The 15,057-nt window shown below is 38.8% G+C and overlaps 1 protein-coding gene across 1 annotated transcript in view; it reads left to right on the top strand.

The window, feature by feature from the left end:
* NEBL (nebulette) overlaps positions 1–15,057 on the top strand; it is a 695,182-nt gene that overhangs the window by 195,863 nt on the left and 484,262 nt on the right. The window contains exon 4 of the mRNA XM_035306903.3: positions 6,282–6,389. Within this exon, the coding sequence (XP_035162794.1) occupies positions 6,282–6,389 (108 nt within the window). The remainder of the gene's footprint in view (positions 1–6,281; positions 6,390–15,057) is intronic.

Here is a 15,057-nt window from a genome sequence, read left to right as displayed (position 1 = left end):
AACATCCAGCAATTTTAGGCATGAGCCACTGTGCCTGGACTTAATCCGTATTTGGAATCCTTTTTATATCACCCTTTCACACTCTCTCAATTCAATATTTCCTACCTTTTTGCTTCACGTCTGTTGTTTGCTGATATAATTTGAGAGTCTCACTAAGATAAAGATACTCAGAGTGGCTGATTTAACTTTCTGCAAATGGTGAATACTTATTGACTAGCTCACCTGCTACTTATGAAAAACCCGTCTTTGGCTGATTGAAAATATCAACTGAATTCTTGGTTATAATATTCATTTTCTATTCTCCCACTCATGTTTTTTGTTTAACCTCTGGATTCCTCAGCTCCTGCATCAAGACTTTTAAAACTCTGTCCCTGCTTTCTTTGAAAATACTCTTATTGTAAGACAATTGGTCAATACAGAAGATTGTACATATTGTGTACATGCAAGTTTTATAGGGTGATAATAAAAAGATAACATGTGAATTCAGCATCCAATGTAAGAAAAAGTAACACGGAAGCTGCACACTTTTCCATGAGCAGATCTTGGCATCACTCCCCTGAATGCTGTGTTATCAAGCCCCCTCCCACCATATATTCGCCACCTGGGGTATGCATTTTTTTTTTTTTTAAGATAAAGTCTTGCTCTGTCACACAGGCTGGATCTCAGCTCACTGCAACCTTCACCTCCCACGTTCAAGTGATTCTCCTGCCTTAACTTCCTAGGTAACTAGGACTACAGGTGTGCACCACCACACCCAGCTAATTTTTATATTTTTAGTAGAGGCGGGGTTTTGCTGTGTTGGTCAGGCTGGTCTTGAACTCCCGACCTCAAGTGACCCACCTCGGCCTCCCAAAGTGCTGGGATTATAGGCACGAGCCACCATGCTGGCCCTGTGTCTGCATTTCTTGCTTTTTCCTCCCCTCAACATAATGTTTCTGAGATTCATCCATGTGGATTCATGGTTCACTTATTTTAACTTTTAGGTAACATTACATTGGATTATTCATTCTCCTGTGGATGGAGATTTAGGTGGTTTCTTTTTTTTTCTTTGAAAATAGAAACAGTATTATTAAGAACATGTCAGCCCAGGTCTCCAGATGCACTCTTGTTGGAGAGAAGCATGATCTGGTATAGAGCTGGTGAGCTGTAGGACGTGCCCATCTTTGACTTCATTGCCAAGTGTTACTTAATCTCCTTTTCATTTGTCATTCAACAGTTCACCAGTCTCAGATCCCATTACTTCCTTCATCAGCGATGGCTTTCTGCCTAACAGTGGCCTTTCTCTTTAGTGGATCCCATTGTCTCCATTTACTGATGTTTTATAATAGTAATAATTGTGCCGCTTGCAGCATTTGGGGAGGAGAACTTCCATCTTAGCGTTAGCAAATAATGCCATTGGCCACTCGGCTCATTATTTTGTTTTTCAAGAGTCTTCCTTTTTAGTCACTGTGAGACTTTTCCTTAAGCTGGGCCAGAACCGTCCCGGTGTCCAGGCTTTCACCCTGCATGAGCTTGGGAGAGCTACTTACTGATGACTTCAGACACGAACTATCACCGAGGGTGCACACTTTGGCAGAAATGTACATTCGCAGCAACGGTGGTTTTTAAACTTTAGTAAAAAGAATGAAACTAGTATTTGCTGAAGAGTCGGATCCTTGCTTGGTATTTTCACTTGTTATTTACTTTAACCTTACAAACATTCATTTGATATGTAGCATATTGCATATTTTCTTGTTTTATTTTCTAACTGAGGATCAGGAGTGTTAGACAAATAGAGCAAATTAAGATCACAAAAAAGAATCTGGGTTTACATTCAGGTTTCTTGATTCTTGCTTTAAGGTTCTTATCCGTGCTGCAGGAAGTTGTATATGTACACGTGCACATCATGTTTTTGAGCACACATACAACATACACAAACAGACACATAGAACATCAACACGTATGTATGTACATAGAATGTCCACATTATATTCATTATTTGAAATAAGACATTTGTAAGTTACTTCTGAAGGCAAATATGGCAAAGCAAGTTGCCTGTTGTGTGAATTTCTCACATTTGACTTTGAGTGCATTTTCAAAGTGCCTTTATTCAGTCTTGAAGGGATAAGACTGGGGAGATAAGACTGCGTTTCTTCCCAGTTATGGCACATTCTCTTTCTGAGCTCAGGTTGGTGACTTAATTCTTGTCCTTTTTCTTCTTTGTCCTTTCTGCCCTGTTCTGATAAGAGTATGTAGTATGCCTAGTGGGGTCTTGTGGGGAGGCCAGGGACCTGAGGCTGGGCCCAAAAACTTTTGCTTTCTTCTGTGGTCCCAGGACAGTTCTCTGACAGTAGCTGACTGGGGAGGGGGACCAACATTGCCTGCCCCTACTTGGGCTTCTCGCTTCTGTCCTGCCCACTTCCAAGGAGTTTGCAGGACAGCAGCCGGAGAAAGCCTTTTAAAACACAAGTCAGGGCATGCCACTGTTCCACTGACAAACCTCCATGGGCCCCATGCCTCACATGGAAGAAAAGGCAACATCCTCAGGGCATGCAAAGCCCCGTGACCACTCTCTGCAGTCCTTTTCTTCTTCCCTCCCGCTAAGGTTGCTCCACACACAGGGGCCTTCCTTGACCTTTCTATAGGGCTTTAGGGATTTGCTCTGTCTTTTCCTCTCCCTGCATAGCTCTCCCAGAAGAGGTCTGTGTGGCTTGCTTCCTCCCTCTTTGAGGCCTTACTGAAGTGCCACCTTCTTACTGGGGACTTCCCTGACCACTCTGTCTAGAAGGGCAGCCTGCCTCACACTTTACATCCCCTTGCCTTGTTATTTTTCTTTCTTAGCGCTTCCCACTAACATACCATTTATGACCTACATAGGTCTTGTGTCTTTTCCAAATCTTGCACTGTAATTAACATAAGCCCCATGAGGGCAGGAACATTGACTTTCCTTTGCTACATTGACTATTCTATACCTGGAACAGCTCTTGGCACATAGTAGGTGCTCAGTAAAGATTTGCTGAATGAGCAAAGGATTGTCCACGAAAGCAATGCTCTTTCCATGATAGAATCTGCTGTTTAGCTAAACTGTTACATCTTGTAATACACACAGGAAGAGTCAGGGCATAGAAGTCAATGAGGAGAAATTTGACATATTTGTATTTCCTGGGAGCCTTGTTGTACGTGTGTACAACACATGTACACAAAACCTGGTTGTGTTCATCAGAATTCTTTTGATTATAAAAGGGAGAGTTGATTAGCTCACATAACTTGGCAAAGCTGGTGTTTCTGGCGCTGGGAAGAGTTAAATTCAGATGCTTAAATGGTGATGTCAGCATTCTATCTCAGTCACTCTTCTGCTTGCCTCTGTGTTGACTTTATTATTGGATGGTGGCCATATGGTAGTCAGCAACTCCACTTTTACAGCCAATTAAACTAGCCAGTCCATAACAACAGGGCACCCCTAATATGGTTTGGATGTTAGTCCCCCCTCAGATCTCATGTTGAAATGTGATCCTGAGTGTTGAAGGTGTAGCCTAGTGGGTATTTGGCTCACGGGGGTGGAAGCCTCAGGAATGGCTTGGTGCCTTCCCCACAACAATGAGTTCATGTGAGAGCTGGTTGTTTAAAGAGCCTGGCATGTCCCCCTGCCCTTGCTCCCTTTCTTGCCATGTGACACGCTGGTTCCCTTTCATCTTCCATCATGATTGGAAGCTTCTTGAGGCAGAAACAGATTCTGGCACCATGTTTTCTGTATAGCCTACAGAACCATGACCCAAATAAACCTCTTTTCCTTGTAAATTACCCAGTCTCAGGTATTCCTTGATAGCAGCCAAATAAATTACACAACCCCTTTCCCAAGAGTTCCTGCTAGAGTCCCAGAGCTGAGGCTCCTGGATGCATGCTAGATTATGTGGCCCTCCCGAGATTAATCACAGGTCTGTGGATATGGTGTCCTCTTTGGCTGAACGAGGTCATGTGAGGGCAAAGGGGCCACATGAGATTGGAGAGAGGCATCCTCCTACTTCCCTCTGTCCTCTGTTTTCTTTTTATATCCACTTGCCTCCCAGAATTATACTACACATGACTGACAAACCATCTGATACAGCTTTTAAAATTAGTCCTAAGTAGATAGGATGAAAGTGGGCAGGAGTGTGGAAGAGAGAGCTGCCAAGAGACTCAGAGTTTCCCTATCTGTAGTAAAGAAATACTGGGTGGGCTGGTGCTTGAACTGGTGCTGAGAGGGTAAGAGGCTTGGCTGTGTTTCACACCATTCAAAAGAAATAGGAATCCTGCAACACTCTGCAAGCCATTTATAGAGGTGATTATACACTTCTCAAAACTAGTCACCCAACCGGGCAAGCCGAAGTCAGATGATGCTTTTGTGTCTTGTGAATGTGGAAAGGATTGTTGAATGATAATCAGCTCAAAACCTGTGATCTTAGGCTGGGTGTGGTGGTGGCTGATGTTGACAATCCCAGCACTTTGGGAGGCTGAGGCAGGAGGACCACTTCAGGCCAGGAGTTCAAGACCATCCTGGGTAACATAGTGAGACCCTATCGCTACCAAAACAAAAAGGAAAAAGCCAAAAATCCTTCTGATTCTAGAATTTAATGGTTTTTCTTTTCACCTCTGTCTTTGCAAATTGCTATTAAAAAAATACAAACCAGTAACAAAATGATTATGTGATCGTGCCTTCCCTGAGACTGCTGTTAGAAACGGTAGAACTTGTCTCACAGGCATTTCCTTTTCATCTTCATGCCTTTTGCGATTCCAACCTTCTTGTCTTTTTAACTTTTATTATTTTACTACTCTGAGCCTCTAGTGCTTACTACCAGCAAAGCTAAATAGCTTGCCTGCTTAGTTAGGCATAAAACACCGAGAATGTGCCAGCATGTGGATCTTTACCCATGCTGGGAGATGGAGGGTGAGAAGGCTAATCTCTCAGCATTTTATGTGGAAGAAAAATATTGCAGTTTATTTGACCTTTTACTTATGGGAATAAAGTAAGGGGTTTAGTGCTTTTACAAATCAAACGTAAAGAGAGAGAAATTAGATATTATTCAGCTCAACGTGATGAGAGTATCTAGATTTTTTAATGTGTGTGTGTTTTTTTTCCTTTCAAGCTTGTCTGGTAAAAGAAAATCTTGTAGTATTCTTGAGGATACTTAGTAGAATTGGGTATTTAAATACAGACATGACTCAACAGACACAGCCATTCCATGTTCAACAAAGCGAACTTCTTTCAATTTCTGCAGGAGACTACACTAACAGAATCATATTGAATAAGTGACCCTGAATTAGCTTACTTAATTTTAATGATCAGTTTAAGTGTTAATTGGAGGTTTGTAATTTTGGATGCAAAATGGGGATTCTATGGGTTATCGAAATATGTTTCCATGTTTCTTGATATTTAGGCTTTAAACAAGAACAGTCAGAGTGATGTCATTAACAAGCTGAATCTTCAACTGGTGTGACAGTTATTGTCATTATGCTAATAACAGGAGACGGGATTCTGTAAGATGAAGCATTAGCTGTTCCAGGCCCCTGAGGAAGCAGTAAAATTCAGCTCCATTGAGTTGTAATTAGAAAAGAAGTATATTTAAATACTGAAAAAAAATCTTCACTTCTTCAGCACACAGTATGCCAAGGGCATGTGTGAGCAGCTTTTTAAAATCTCTAGGTGTGGCCTATTTTATAAATATTTTCATAAGCATTTATCTCCTTGCCATTTGGCAATACAGCACTGTGTAATTGTATCCATATGTTTGCCTTCTGAAGTCGGATGAAAACTTCTTGGACAGGGCTAGCTGTCGATTCTTCGTCTCCCTCCTCCATAGAGCAATTCAGACTCAAAGTGAGGCTCTGTCACTGACAGGTGGGCAGGGGAGAAGAAGATTTAGCTTGCTTTTTCCACATTCTCTTCCCCCGTATAGTGATAATGCTATTAATGGTGATAATCATAATAGCTATATGGAGTGCTTTTTTCTGTCAGCCGGGATCGGACAACTTGATCCATCCTTACATCCTGTTTGATAGCCATTGTTGTCATTGCCACTGTATAGTTGACAACACTGAGGCACAGAGTGGTTCAAGAACTTGCCTAAAGTCAGATAGATAGTAAGTGGAGTTTCTGGGACACAAACCAGGTAGCCTGGCTGTTTCCTGCTGGTTCTTAACTGCACCTCCACTGAGACCTGTGTTTTTAGCCATTGTTTCCAATTCCAGCAGCTTCGTTGGCCCAGCCTATCCTGAGTGGGATTTGTGATCCCTCAATTCACTTTTCTTTTCCCCCGTCTTGTTAGGTCAAGTACAAAAGAGATTTTGAAGAAAGCAAAGGGAGGGGCTTCAGCATCGTCACGGACACTCCTGAGCTACAGAGGCTGAAGAGGACTCAGGAACAAATCAGTAACGTAGGTGCCTGTTTATTCAATAGCTTGATGGCTGTGACGTTTCTGGATGAGGGAGGGAGGCTGGGTGACTTGGAAGTGTTGTGTTGCTGTGGGGTGCAAGCGGTACTCAGTGCACGCATACACTGTGCCCATTTCATCTGGTAAACCCTGCCCCCTGGTTCTATCACAGTTATCTAGGACCCAGTGCTTAGTTACCTCATATAAGATCTCCTTATTCCATTTTGAATGGTTTTCAGCTTTCAAATTTTTCCAAAATAGGCCTTTTATAATTAAAATAAGAAACTTGAAAATTAAGTTTTGGCTGTGGATAAACATATAAAATATATACATAAGATTAAGAATCTTAAAAAAATCTATTTGATGACTATGTGTCTATAAGATTTCATACTTTGAATTAGATATCTGTTGAAATCAGATATTACATCTTACTTTGGAAATAAGCATTTATGTATGTAGTTGCTTTGGACTTGAAGCTGTGTCTTGTTTAGTAATGGAGTTTCCTCGAAAGAGAAAGTGGAGACTAGCAGTTAAAAATATATTAAGGAGGTATTGACTCAGTACCTACTAAAGGTTGATAAGCAGCTCTTCTTACTTTCTGTAATTCACACCTGTGATTATGTTTTTTTCCAAAATATTATATGAAGTGTGTCAAGATGTATTTTTTTCACAAAAATTAATTCAGTGTTAGATATCCAAGAGTTAATATGAATGAAAATTAACGAATATGTGGGCAACATAAAAGTGTGAGCAAACAGGCAACACACATTCCATTTTTCATGAGAACTGTATTTTGTGCGTCACTTATGAAGTCACTAAAATGTATACACCTAGGTGTTATAACGAATGCAGCCTTAATTTCCAGGGCATGTTTAATTAGCAGGTGGTTTTAAACTCACTGATATTTGGTCATCATTGAAATGTATTATACATGTATATATGTGTGTGTGTATATTATATATGTGAATACACATATATGTACAAACATACACATACTCACATACACAATTTGCAGACAGAATTCTATGTAATTTGAGGAAAAACTTTTTATATGTCAAAAGTTCAAAGCCAGGATTATTTCGTGTTAAAAATGTGTTGTAGGAGGATGCAAGGTACGCATTTTATTTTTCTCTTTAAATGGACATTTTATATTAGTAGGGACTTTTTCCTTTGAAGAAGAAGAGTTGAATTTTAAGATTTCATGACATTTGTTTCTTAGTTTTTCTACCCCATCCCACTAATCCACCAGTAATGAATACTGAAGATCACTGTCCTTATTTTTCTTCCTATTTATTATTTCCTTAAATCAAAAACCTATTTTTGTTTTCAAAAATGCAAATCAAAGATCTATTTCACCGGCAGTTACATTTGATAACAATGTATCAAATTTGGATTATTTTTGGAAAATGTTTCTTTAAAAAATAATTCTGCCCAAAACAGTTATATCACACCTCTTCAACAATCACAGAATTTTATTTCAAAAGGAACTAAACATTTCTACTTAAGACAGCTACCCGACAGCTAACATAAATATTGCAGCTGATCAAAGGTAAGCCTTTTAATTTTTATTCAAATTTAGTCAGTATTCATATTTAATTAGAAAAGAACTGATCATTTTACCAACCTTTATCATCAACAGGCATATACATTTTATGCAATACCAGAGGTTGTTTGCAGATCCATTTTTAATTATGCAAAAAACCCTTATAACACAGGTATGTATTAATCTACATTTATCATATATGGTATGTTATATAGTTAGCAGTATAAAACGCACCATTTAGACAACACTGATTTTTAAAGGCATGTAATTTAGGCACCATCTTCTTTTAAAAAAACTTTTTGCAATGTCTTGATGTTAGCACCATAGCAGTTTATAAGTAGTTCTCTTAGCCAAGATGATGCGTATTAAATGTTTGAGTAGCAGTAAAAAAAAATACAGACTTCATAATATTACTGTTAGGGAGCAACTCTTGAAGAAGGGAGGCTGTTAAGTGTTCTGAGGTCTGGTGAATTTATGATTCATTTATAAGACTGCAACTTCATGAACTTTTTCCCTTACCTCACTAGGTTTTCCATATTACTCAGGGATCTTTTTCTATAAGAAACTTGGGTTGATCCAAAAAGTAGTTTTTTGGCAGGTCCGGTTTTCCATATTACTTTAATCTAAACCCACTGAACAATATTGGCTAAAACCCAACAGATACTTTTCGACAGTGGCTGGATTGTTTCTGTTACGAGAGGAAACAGGTGAGAAAGTGTCTAGACTAGAAAGACCCCAGAATCTTCCGGCTAGAGATGCAGGGAAATTATAATCCTGAAAACGTTTAGGGGTATGAAATTTATGAGTCTTGCATTTGAGCACCAAGTTTAATATAGGTTAATGTAGGTAGGTTAACTAAGATTGGCAGTCTTTACTATCTTTATGTTTCCCTGTGTTTCATTTTCTTATTTGTTTCTAGTTTACTGTGAGGCTCTTTCTTAGCTGCCTTTAATCTCTCTTGGACTAAAGAGAGTATAAAGACATAAAGCAGTGAATTTAATGACAACTCTTAGATGTTTTGGGTAATATGTTACGGATGAATGGGCATTTTTGATTGCTTATGCCTGTGTCAATGTTTTGTTATTTTTTCAGCTACTCTCATGTTCATTTGTCAAGGATTTGAAATCATTTGGAAATGACCACTCAGTCTGCATATGTTACTAAGGTGTGGGATAAAATACAACCATAAATTTCAAATTGTGTGTGATGAAAGAGGTGAGAGTGGGTGAGCTTGCCTCCTTTCTTTGGGTAGCTATAAATGACAACATATTGAACATGGGAGATTTATTAAATACTGCAATTTAAAATTCTTCTGCTGTGTTACCCACTTAGTATCGCTACAGAACAAAACAAGAAAAGAGGCAGGATTTCAGAAATGACTAAATGGCTAGGAAGAAAAAGAACTTGGCTTCTAAAATAAAGGAAAGTCATTTTTTTCCCTGTGAAATTTCAGAAGTTGTCTTCATCTCATTGAATATGTTAATATTCAGATGGAGTTTGGTTGCCTATGAAATTGAATGTTAGGCTTGGGAACAATTTTTATGGGAAGTCAGGAAATCCAGCCAAATCATTTAATTGAAGATAATGTTTAGAAGTCCAGGTTTTGCTTAAAGTGTATCTCTTCAGCAGAATGAAACCTGAAAGCCAGTGTGTTCTGCACTGACTTAGGAACTCAGTGCCAGAAAGCCCTGCCCTACAGATTTTCATGACTGTGTCACTTAATTGCCATCCACCCTCTCCTTGCCCCAAACTCTGGGGTATAAATCGAGAAATGGCAGAAATATCTGTGTATATCACATTTTCTTTATTTACCAATATTTTAGGAAAATGTTCTTAAGGGACAGTGTCCAAGTAGGAATTGAGGAATACTATGCCCATGGCATTAAAAAACAAACAAACAAACAAAAAAACCAAAAAACTGTTTATAGGGTTATTACAGGGCTAGCTCATGTGAGTAACTGTAAAGGCTCTTTCTAATTTTAGGTGGTCCCTACCTTCAAGTTTATGCATTCAGGGGACCTGCAGCAGGATCTCAAAGCAGAACCATCACAGGACATTCAAGGGACTCGGGCTAGCCTTGAGAAAATTTCATTCTGCCTGTTTACCCCCTAATATCAGCTGCGCTTTCAAATAGCTGAGGCTGTTTGGGGATAAATTATGAAATAAAATGGTGAAGCCAAATCCCAAGAGACTTTTACAGACTTTGTGCCATAGATAAAAACTAGATGTGTATTTTCTAATTTATTTCAGAGAGAAGAGAAATATCAAATGAAGGGGAAAGAAAAAAACCAAAACAAAACACCAGAAGACAAAATCTTGCGTTTTACAAACTGGCTGAAATAGTGAGTGTACCATTATTTGATTTGTTAGGATTTCTGCATGTTCTTGACAAATGGAGAAAATGATTTTGCATGTCTGTGTGTGCGTGTATCTGTGTATGTACCTCTGTGTGTTGACTTCAGTGAGAGTCTCTAAAACCCCGTTTTCCTGGATCACTGGTCTATAGACATTAGTGTTTTCACCTGTCCTATGTGATTTCCCTTACCTTGTCAGTATTCACAATTTTGGTTATCTATCTGCTTTCCCAAATGCCCTTTTTGACTACCATTTTCAATTCCACATACCCATTAATAAGAAATGCTTGTCTACTTTACAAAAAAAGCTAAGAGTGGCACTTAAAAAAAAAATACCAAAAAAGTGATCTCTCTGTAATTTGATCTTGCACTATAATTATTTTTAGCTCTTTGGCTACACTACATAATTTTTCACTGACTTCTTAGAATGTAAAATAAATTATATGCCCATTAATAAGCTCACATGGATACTGCTGATTTAGTTCCCTGAGATTTTGTGAATTAGCTTCAACAATATTAGATTATCGGGACTAAACATTGCCTAATAATTGAATAGCAGTGTCTATGGACTATTAAAAGATTTGATTCAAAGTTGGGTTGAGTGCAAGGGTGAACACGAGGGTAGGGACAATTATCTAGGGATTTGGTCTCTGTTTGTAATTTAAATAAATCATTTTGACAGAGACTGACTGTAACCATGTTCAGGCTGCTGACAGTGTGAAATTGAGTTGTATGGTGGACAGAAGACAAGCAGTCAAGAGAAATCCCCAAAGGCAAAATTTGTTATGTAATTGGGTCAACTCATGCATGAGCAATGCATGCTAATTGTAAACTGGTGGCAAAATTATCGTGTATGAGGCAATTAGGTCTTATATGAATCTGAACAACTGACATTGAAGGAGATTTCTTTCTTTCTTTTTATAGTCAGCAAACAATTTTTTTAAAGGTAATAAAGGTAAATATTATAAAGTCATTCACTGAAATAGATTATTTGATAATTTTATTCTTTATACAAGAAGGATAAGTTTTATAACCAATGAAACATTTACGTAAAAGTTGCTGATTTTGAGTAATAAAATCTGTACACTAAATAATTTGAAAGAAGAATGAATGTTATTTTTGTTGTAACTCATAAGTGGTTAACATAGCTGTTTAGTTATGAGGTTTAGATTCAAGCTCTTGAAGGCGAGTATTTTTACAGAGTGAATCTATATGTTGCTTTAGTGGACTAGCTCTTATCTCTAGCTCATCTCAACCAGTAACTCTGATGAATTACCAATAAATAGTGTGTCAGTAGCATTATCTTTAAAAACAAGAATTAAAAAAAGAGAGAAAGTGATAGGGCAATAACAGATATTTTCTTATAATACCTAACACATGTATGAATACTTCATTTATTTTGAAAAACTTTGACATACCCTGTTTAATTAGGTCCTTTGAACAACCGCTCTTCGGGGAAAGTGTTTCTATAAGGATTACTTATACTTTCATGTGAAAAATGTATGGAAAATTACCTCTTGGTCCTTTCTTGTTTCCAAATCCGTGGTTTCCCTTCCACCTGGTTTTGCTTTAGTTTTCCATGTACAGAGAACTTCAAAGGCTGATCTCTTCTTTTTATCCTCAATTTTTCAGCCACAGTCACTTAAAGAAACAAATACACCCCAGACCAGTAATTACTTGTGCATGTCATGTACAAGAGTTTGGGTTGTAAAATCGCATTGTCTAAAGGGGAGGTTTGAGAAGAGCCCCGTAATAAAAGAATTAACACATGACTTTTTTTTTTTTTTTTTTTTTTGAAACAGAGATGAGGGATTCAGCAAAGAATTTGTGAAGATCCTTTTCTTTGGTGAAATCCTTTTTCCCTTATTCTTTTCTTTTTGGTTCACTGTATTTAGGCATTATCTTGCCTGCGTTACTGCAGTAACTTCCTAAATGGCCTTATCTCCTTCTGCTCCTTTCATCGAATCTAAAACACTATCACCAGATGAATCATTCTAAAATATCTCTTTCATCAAGACCCTAATTATGACCTACTAAAATACTTTCCATGGACCTCCAGTTTGAGTAGGATAAAGTCTAATCTTCCAAACCCTTTAATTCTGACTCGAAGGACCCTCTACAATCTGCTCCTAAATTACTATTTTTCACCTTATCTTTCACTGCTCTTCACCACTGTTCTTCCATTTCTTTTAGGCCTGCTTACTTACTCTGTTCTGGGATTTTTCATGAGTCATTCTACTTGTCTAGGACAATTTCACACTGTCTGTAAATGACAGCCCAGCCCCATGATCCCAGACATACACTCAAACCCAACTACAGTGATGTGCCTCATCTCTGAGTTATTGTGGGTCTTTGTGCTATAGCACTATCATTTTTATCACTCATTTCACACATCATATTCTCCACCTTGGTCTTAATTAGCATTTTATGTGTCTGTATATCTGGCCTCCTTAACTTCCCATAGATGAAGATCATCCGTGTCTCTTTCTATTTATGTTTTATATTTGCAAGAATGCACTGGATGGAACTTTTTACTTTGCCTTTCTGTCACATCTCTAATATAGGCCCTCCCTACCCTGATAGGGGTGTGGGAATGGTGCCTTAACTCAGGCTATTCTCCATGTAGTTTCTTGCAAGGTTTTCCTAAAGTGCATATCTGATTAGGTCACATCTTCTCTTAAATCTGTTAAGTCTCTCTACTGCCTTTAGGATAAAATGCACAATCTTTTGCTTGGAACGTGAGGCTGTCCCTGGCTTAGTGCTAGCTGAGACCTCCAGCCTGGGAGGCCCTTGCACCCCGAACCCATCCATTTTATGCTTCTGCCTGCAAGGCCCTTTGTACCTCTCCCCATCCACAGAGGCTACCATTGAGACAGTCAGGTGGAAGGGGGTCCCCGGAAAAACCCCAGCAGGCCTGCTCACTGGGGTAGAGCCTTGGGAAGTTCATGCTGTTTGCAGGGGGGTGGGGTGGGGGTGGGGTGGGGAGCCTGGCCCCTCCTCTTCCTGTGTGGAACCTGGAGTTTGAATGACAAGATGGGAAGTGCTCTAGCAGGGGACTCTGACCTTGCAGACAGTCCCTGTTTTCCCCTTTTGCTTCTTTTACTCAACAAAATCCTGTTTTACTGATCATTCAAATTGTTTGCAAGCCTGAATTTTCATTGCCATGGGACAAAAGACCCCCTTCTTTAGCTGAACTAGGGAAAAGTCCTGCAACGCCATCTTGCCCAGCTGCTCTGATAGTAGACTTCTGTAGCTGCATTATGAGTGTTCCTACCCTCAGACTGAACTCTATGAAGAAACGGGCTGTGTCTTTTTTCTATATAGCCCCAGGACCTAGTTCACTGCCAAATTTGATAAACAAATGAATTGACCATTTGTGCCAACAAATCTTTTCATTTTTTTATTTTGATGTGTGAATCTTGTGTCCTTGTGTGAATTTCATCTTACAATGAAGGTTGTTACAAGGAGTTCTAATCTCTTTCAAGGTCTGCATATCTATTGCACATCAATTTTCTTCTTGAAAACTCCCAGGTTTTTTTTCTGTTATATCATTTTCTAGCACAAAATAGTTATCAAATAAATATTTATTCATTAAATAGCTGGATTGTTTTACGGGATTACTTTCTCCATATTCAGGGTGTTTTTTCTTTTTGGTTTGGAAGAGTTTGCCATCCTATCCACTTTTCAGTCCAGGCAAATAAAACTTTTCCTGGAATATCTGTCATAGTAGAGCAAGGAATGAGTTTACCCCTTCAATGCAAGATTGGTTATGCTTAGAATAGAGCTCAGTACAGAGCACATACTCAGTAAATGTGTGTGGAATAAATGAATGAGGCAATCATATATAAAATATTGACTAATTTTGTACATTTTTCTTGAAACCCTTTTTGCAAAGATATTTTAGTTTCTCAAGTTGCTTTCAATTTTATGATTCATTTTTTTTTGGTGCTGCTTGATAAACCCTGTTTTTTACTTTCTGTTGCTTAAATATTCAGTGACTTCTATAGTTTTATCAAAGGATTATAGCGATATTTCCTCAGTAAAGCAGAATAATTTATTTTCTAATTACATTAGAAATGCCAGGACTTCCCCTGTCTTAAAGTAGGGAATTCTTTTTGGTGTCTAACCTAAGAAGCTTAAAAAAAAATAGAGCTTGTCTTAGTCTGCTCAGGCAACCATAAGAAGGTATTGCAGGATGGACAGTGTAAAGCCACAGAAATTTCTCTCACCGTTCTGGAGGATGGGAAGTTCCAGATCAAGGTATGGCAGGGCTGGTGAGGGCTCTCTTCCTGGCTTGCCAACAGTTACCTTCTTGCCATGTTCTCATGTGGCCTTTCATTGGTGTGTGCACATGGAGAGAGCGAGGGAGAGCAAGAGAGAGCTCTGCGTCTCCTCTTCTTAGAAGGACACAAACCCAGTCTGATCAGGACTTTATCCTGTGACTTCATTTAACCTTAATTACCTCCTTAGAGTCGCCCTCTTCAAGTACAGTTACATTTGTGGTTAGGGCTTCAACTAATGAATTTTGGGGTGACATGCAGTTCAGTTCATACCAGGGCTGAGCGTGAAATGATCTGAATATGTAACAGGGAAATTTTGAGGTACTTAAGTCACATACATTTTGTGAAGGGGCTTTGAAATACCCAAAGTGTCACATAATTATAATATAACCTGCTAGCATGAGCAAGTTTCTTGTTTTTTCTTCTTTTGAGACAGGGTCTCACTCTGTCACCCAGGCTGGAGTGCAGTGGTATGATCTTGGCTCGCTGCATCC

The sequence above is a fragment of the Callithrix jacchus genome, chromosome 7, assembly GCF_049354715.1.
Source record: "Callithrix jacchus isolate 240 chromosome 7, calJac240_pri, whole genome shotgun sequence".
NCBI classification, from domain to species: domain Eukaryota; kingdom Metazoa; phylum Chordata; class Mammalia; order Primates; family Cebidae; genus Callithrix; species Callithrix jacchus.
This window is presented reverse-complemented; position numbering and strand designations above follow the sequence as displayed.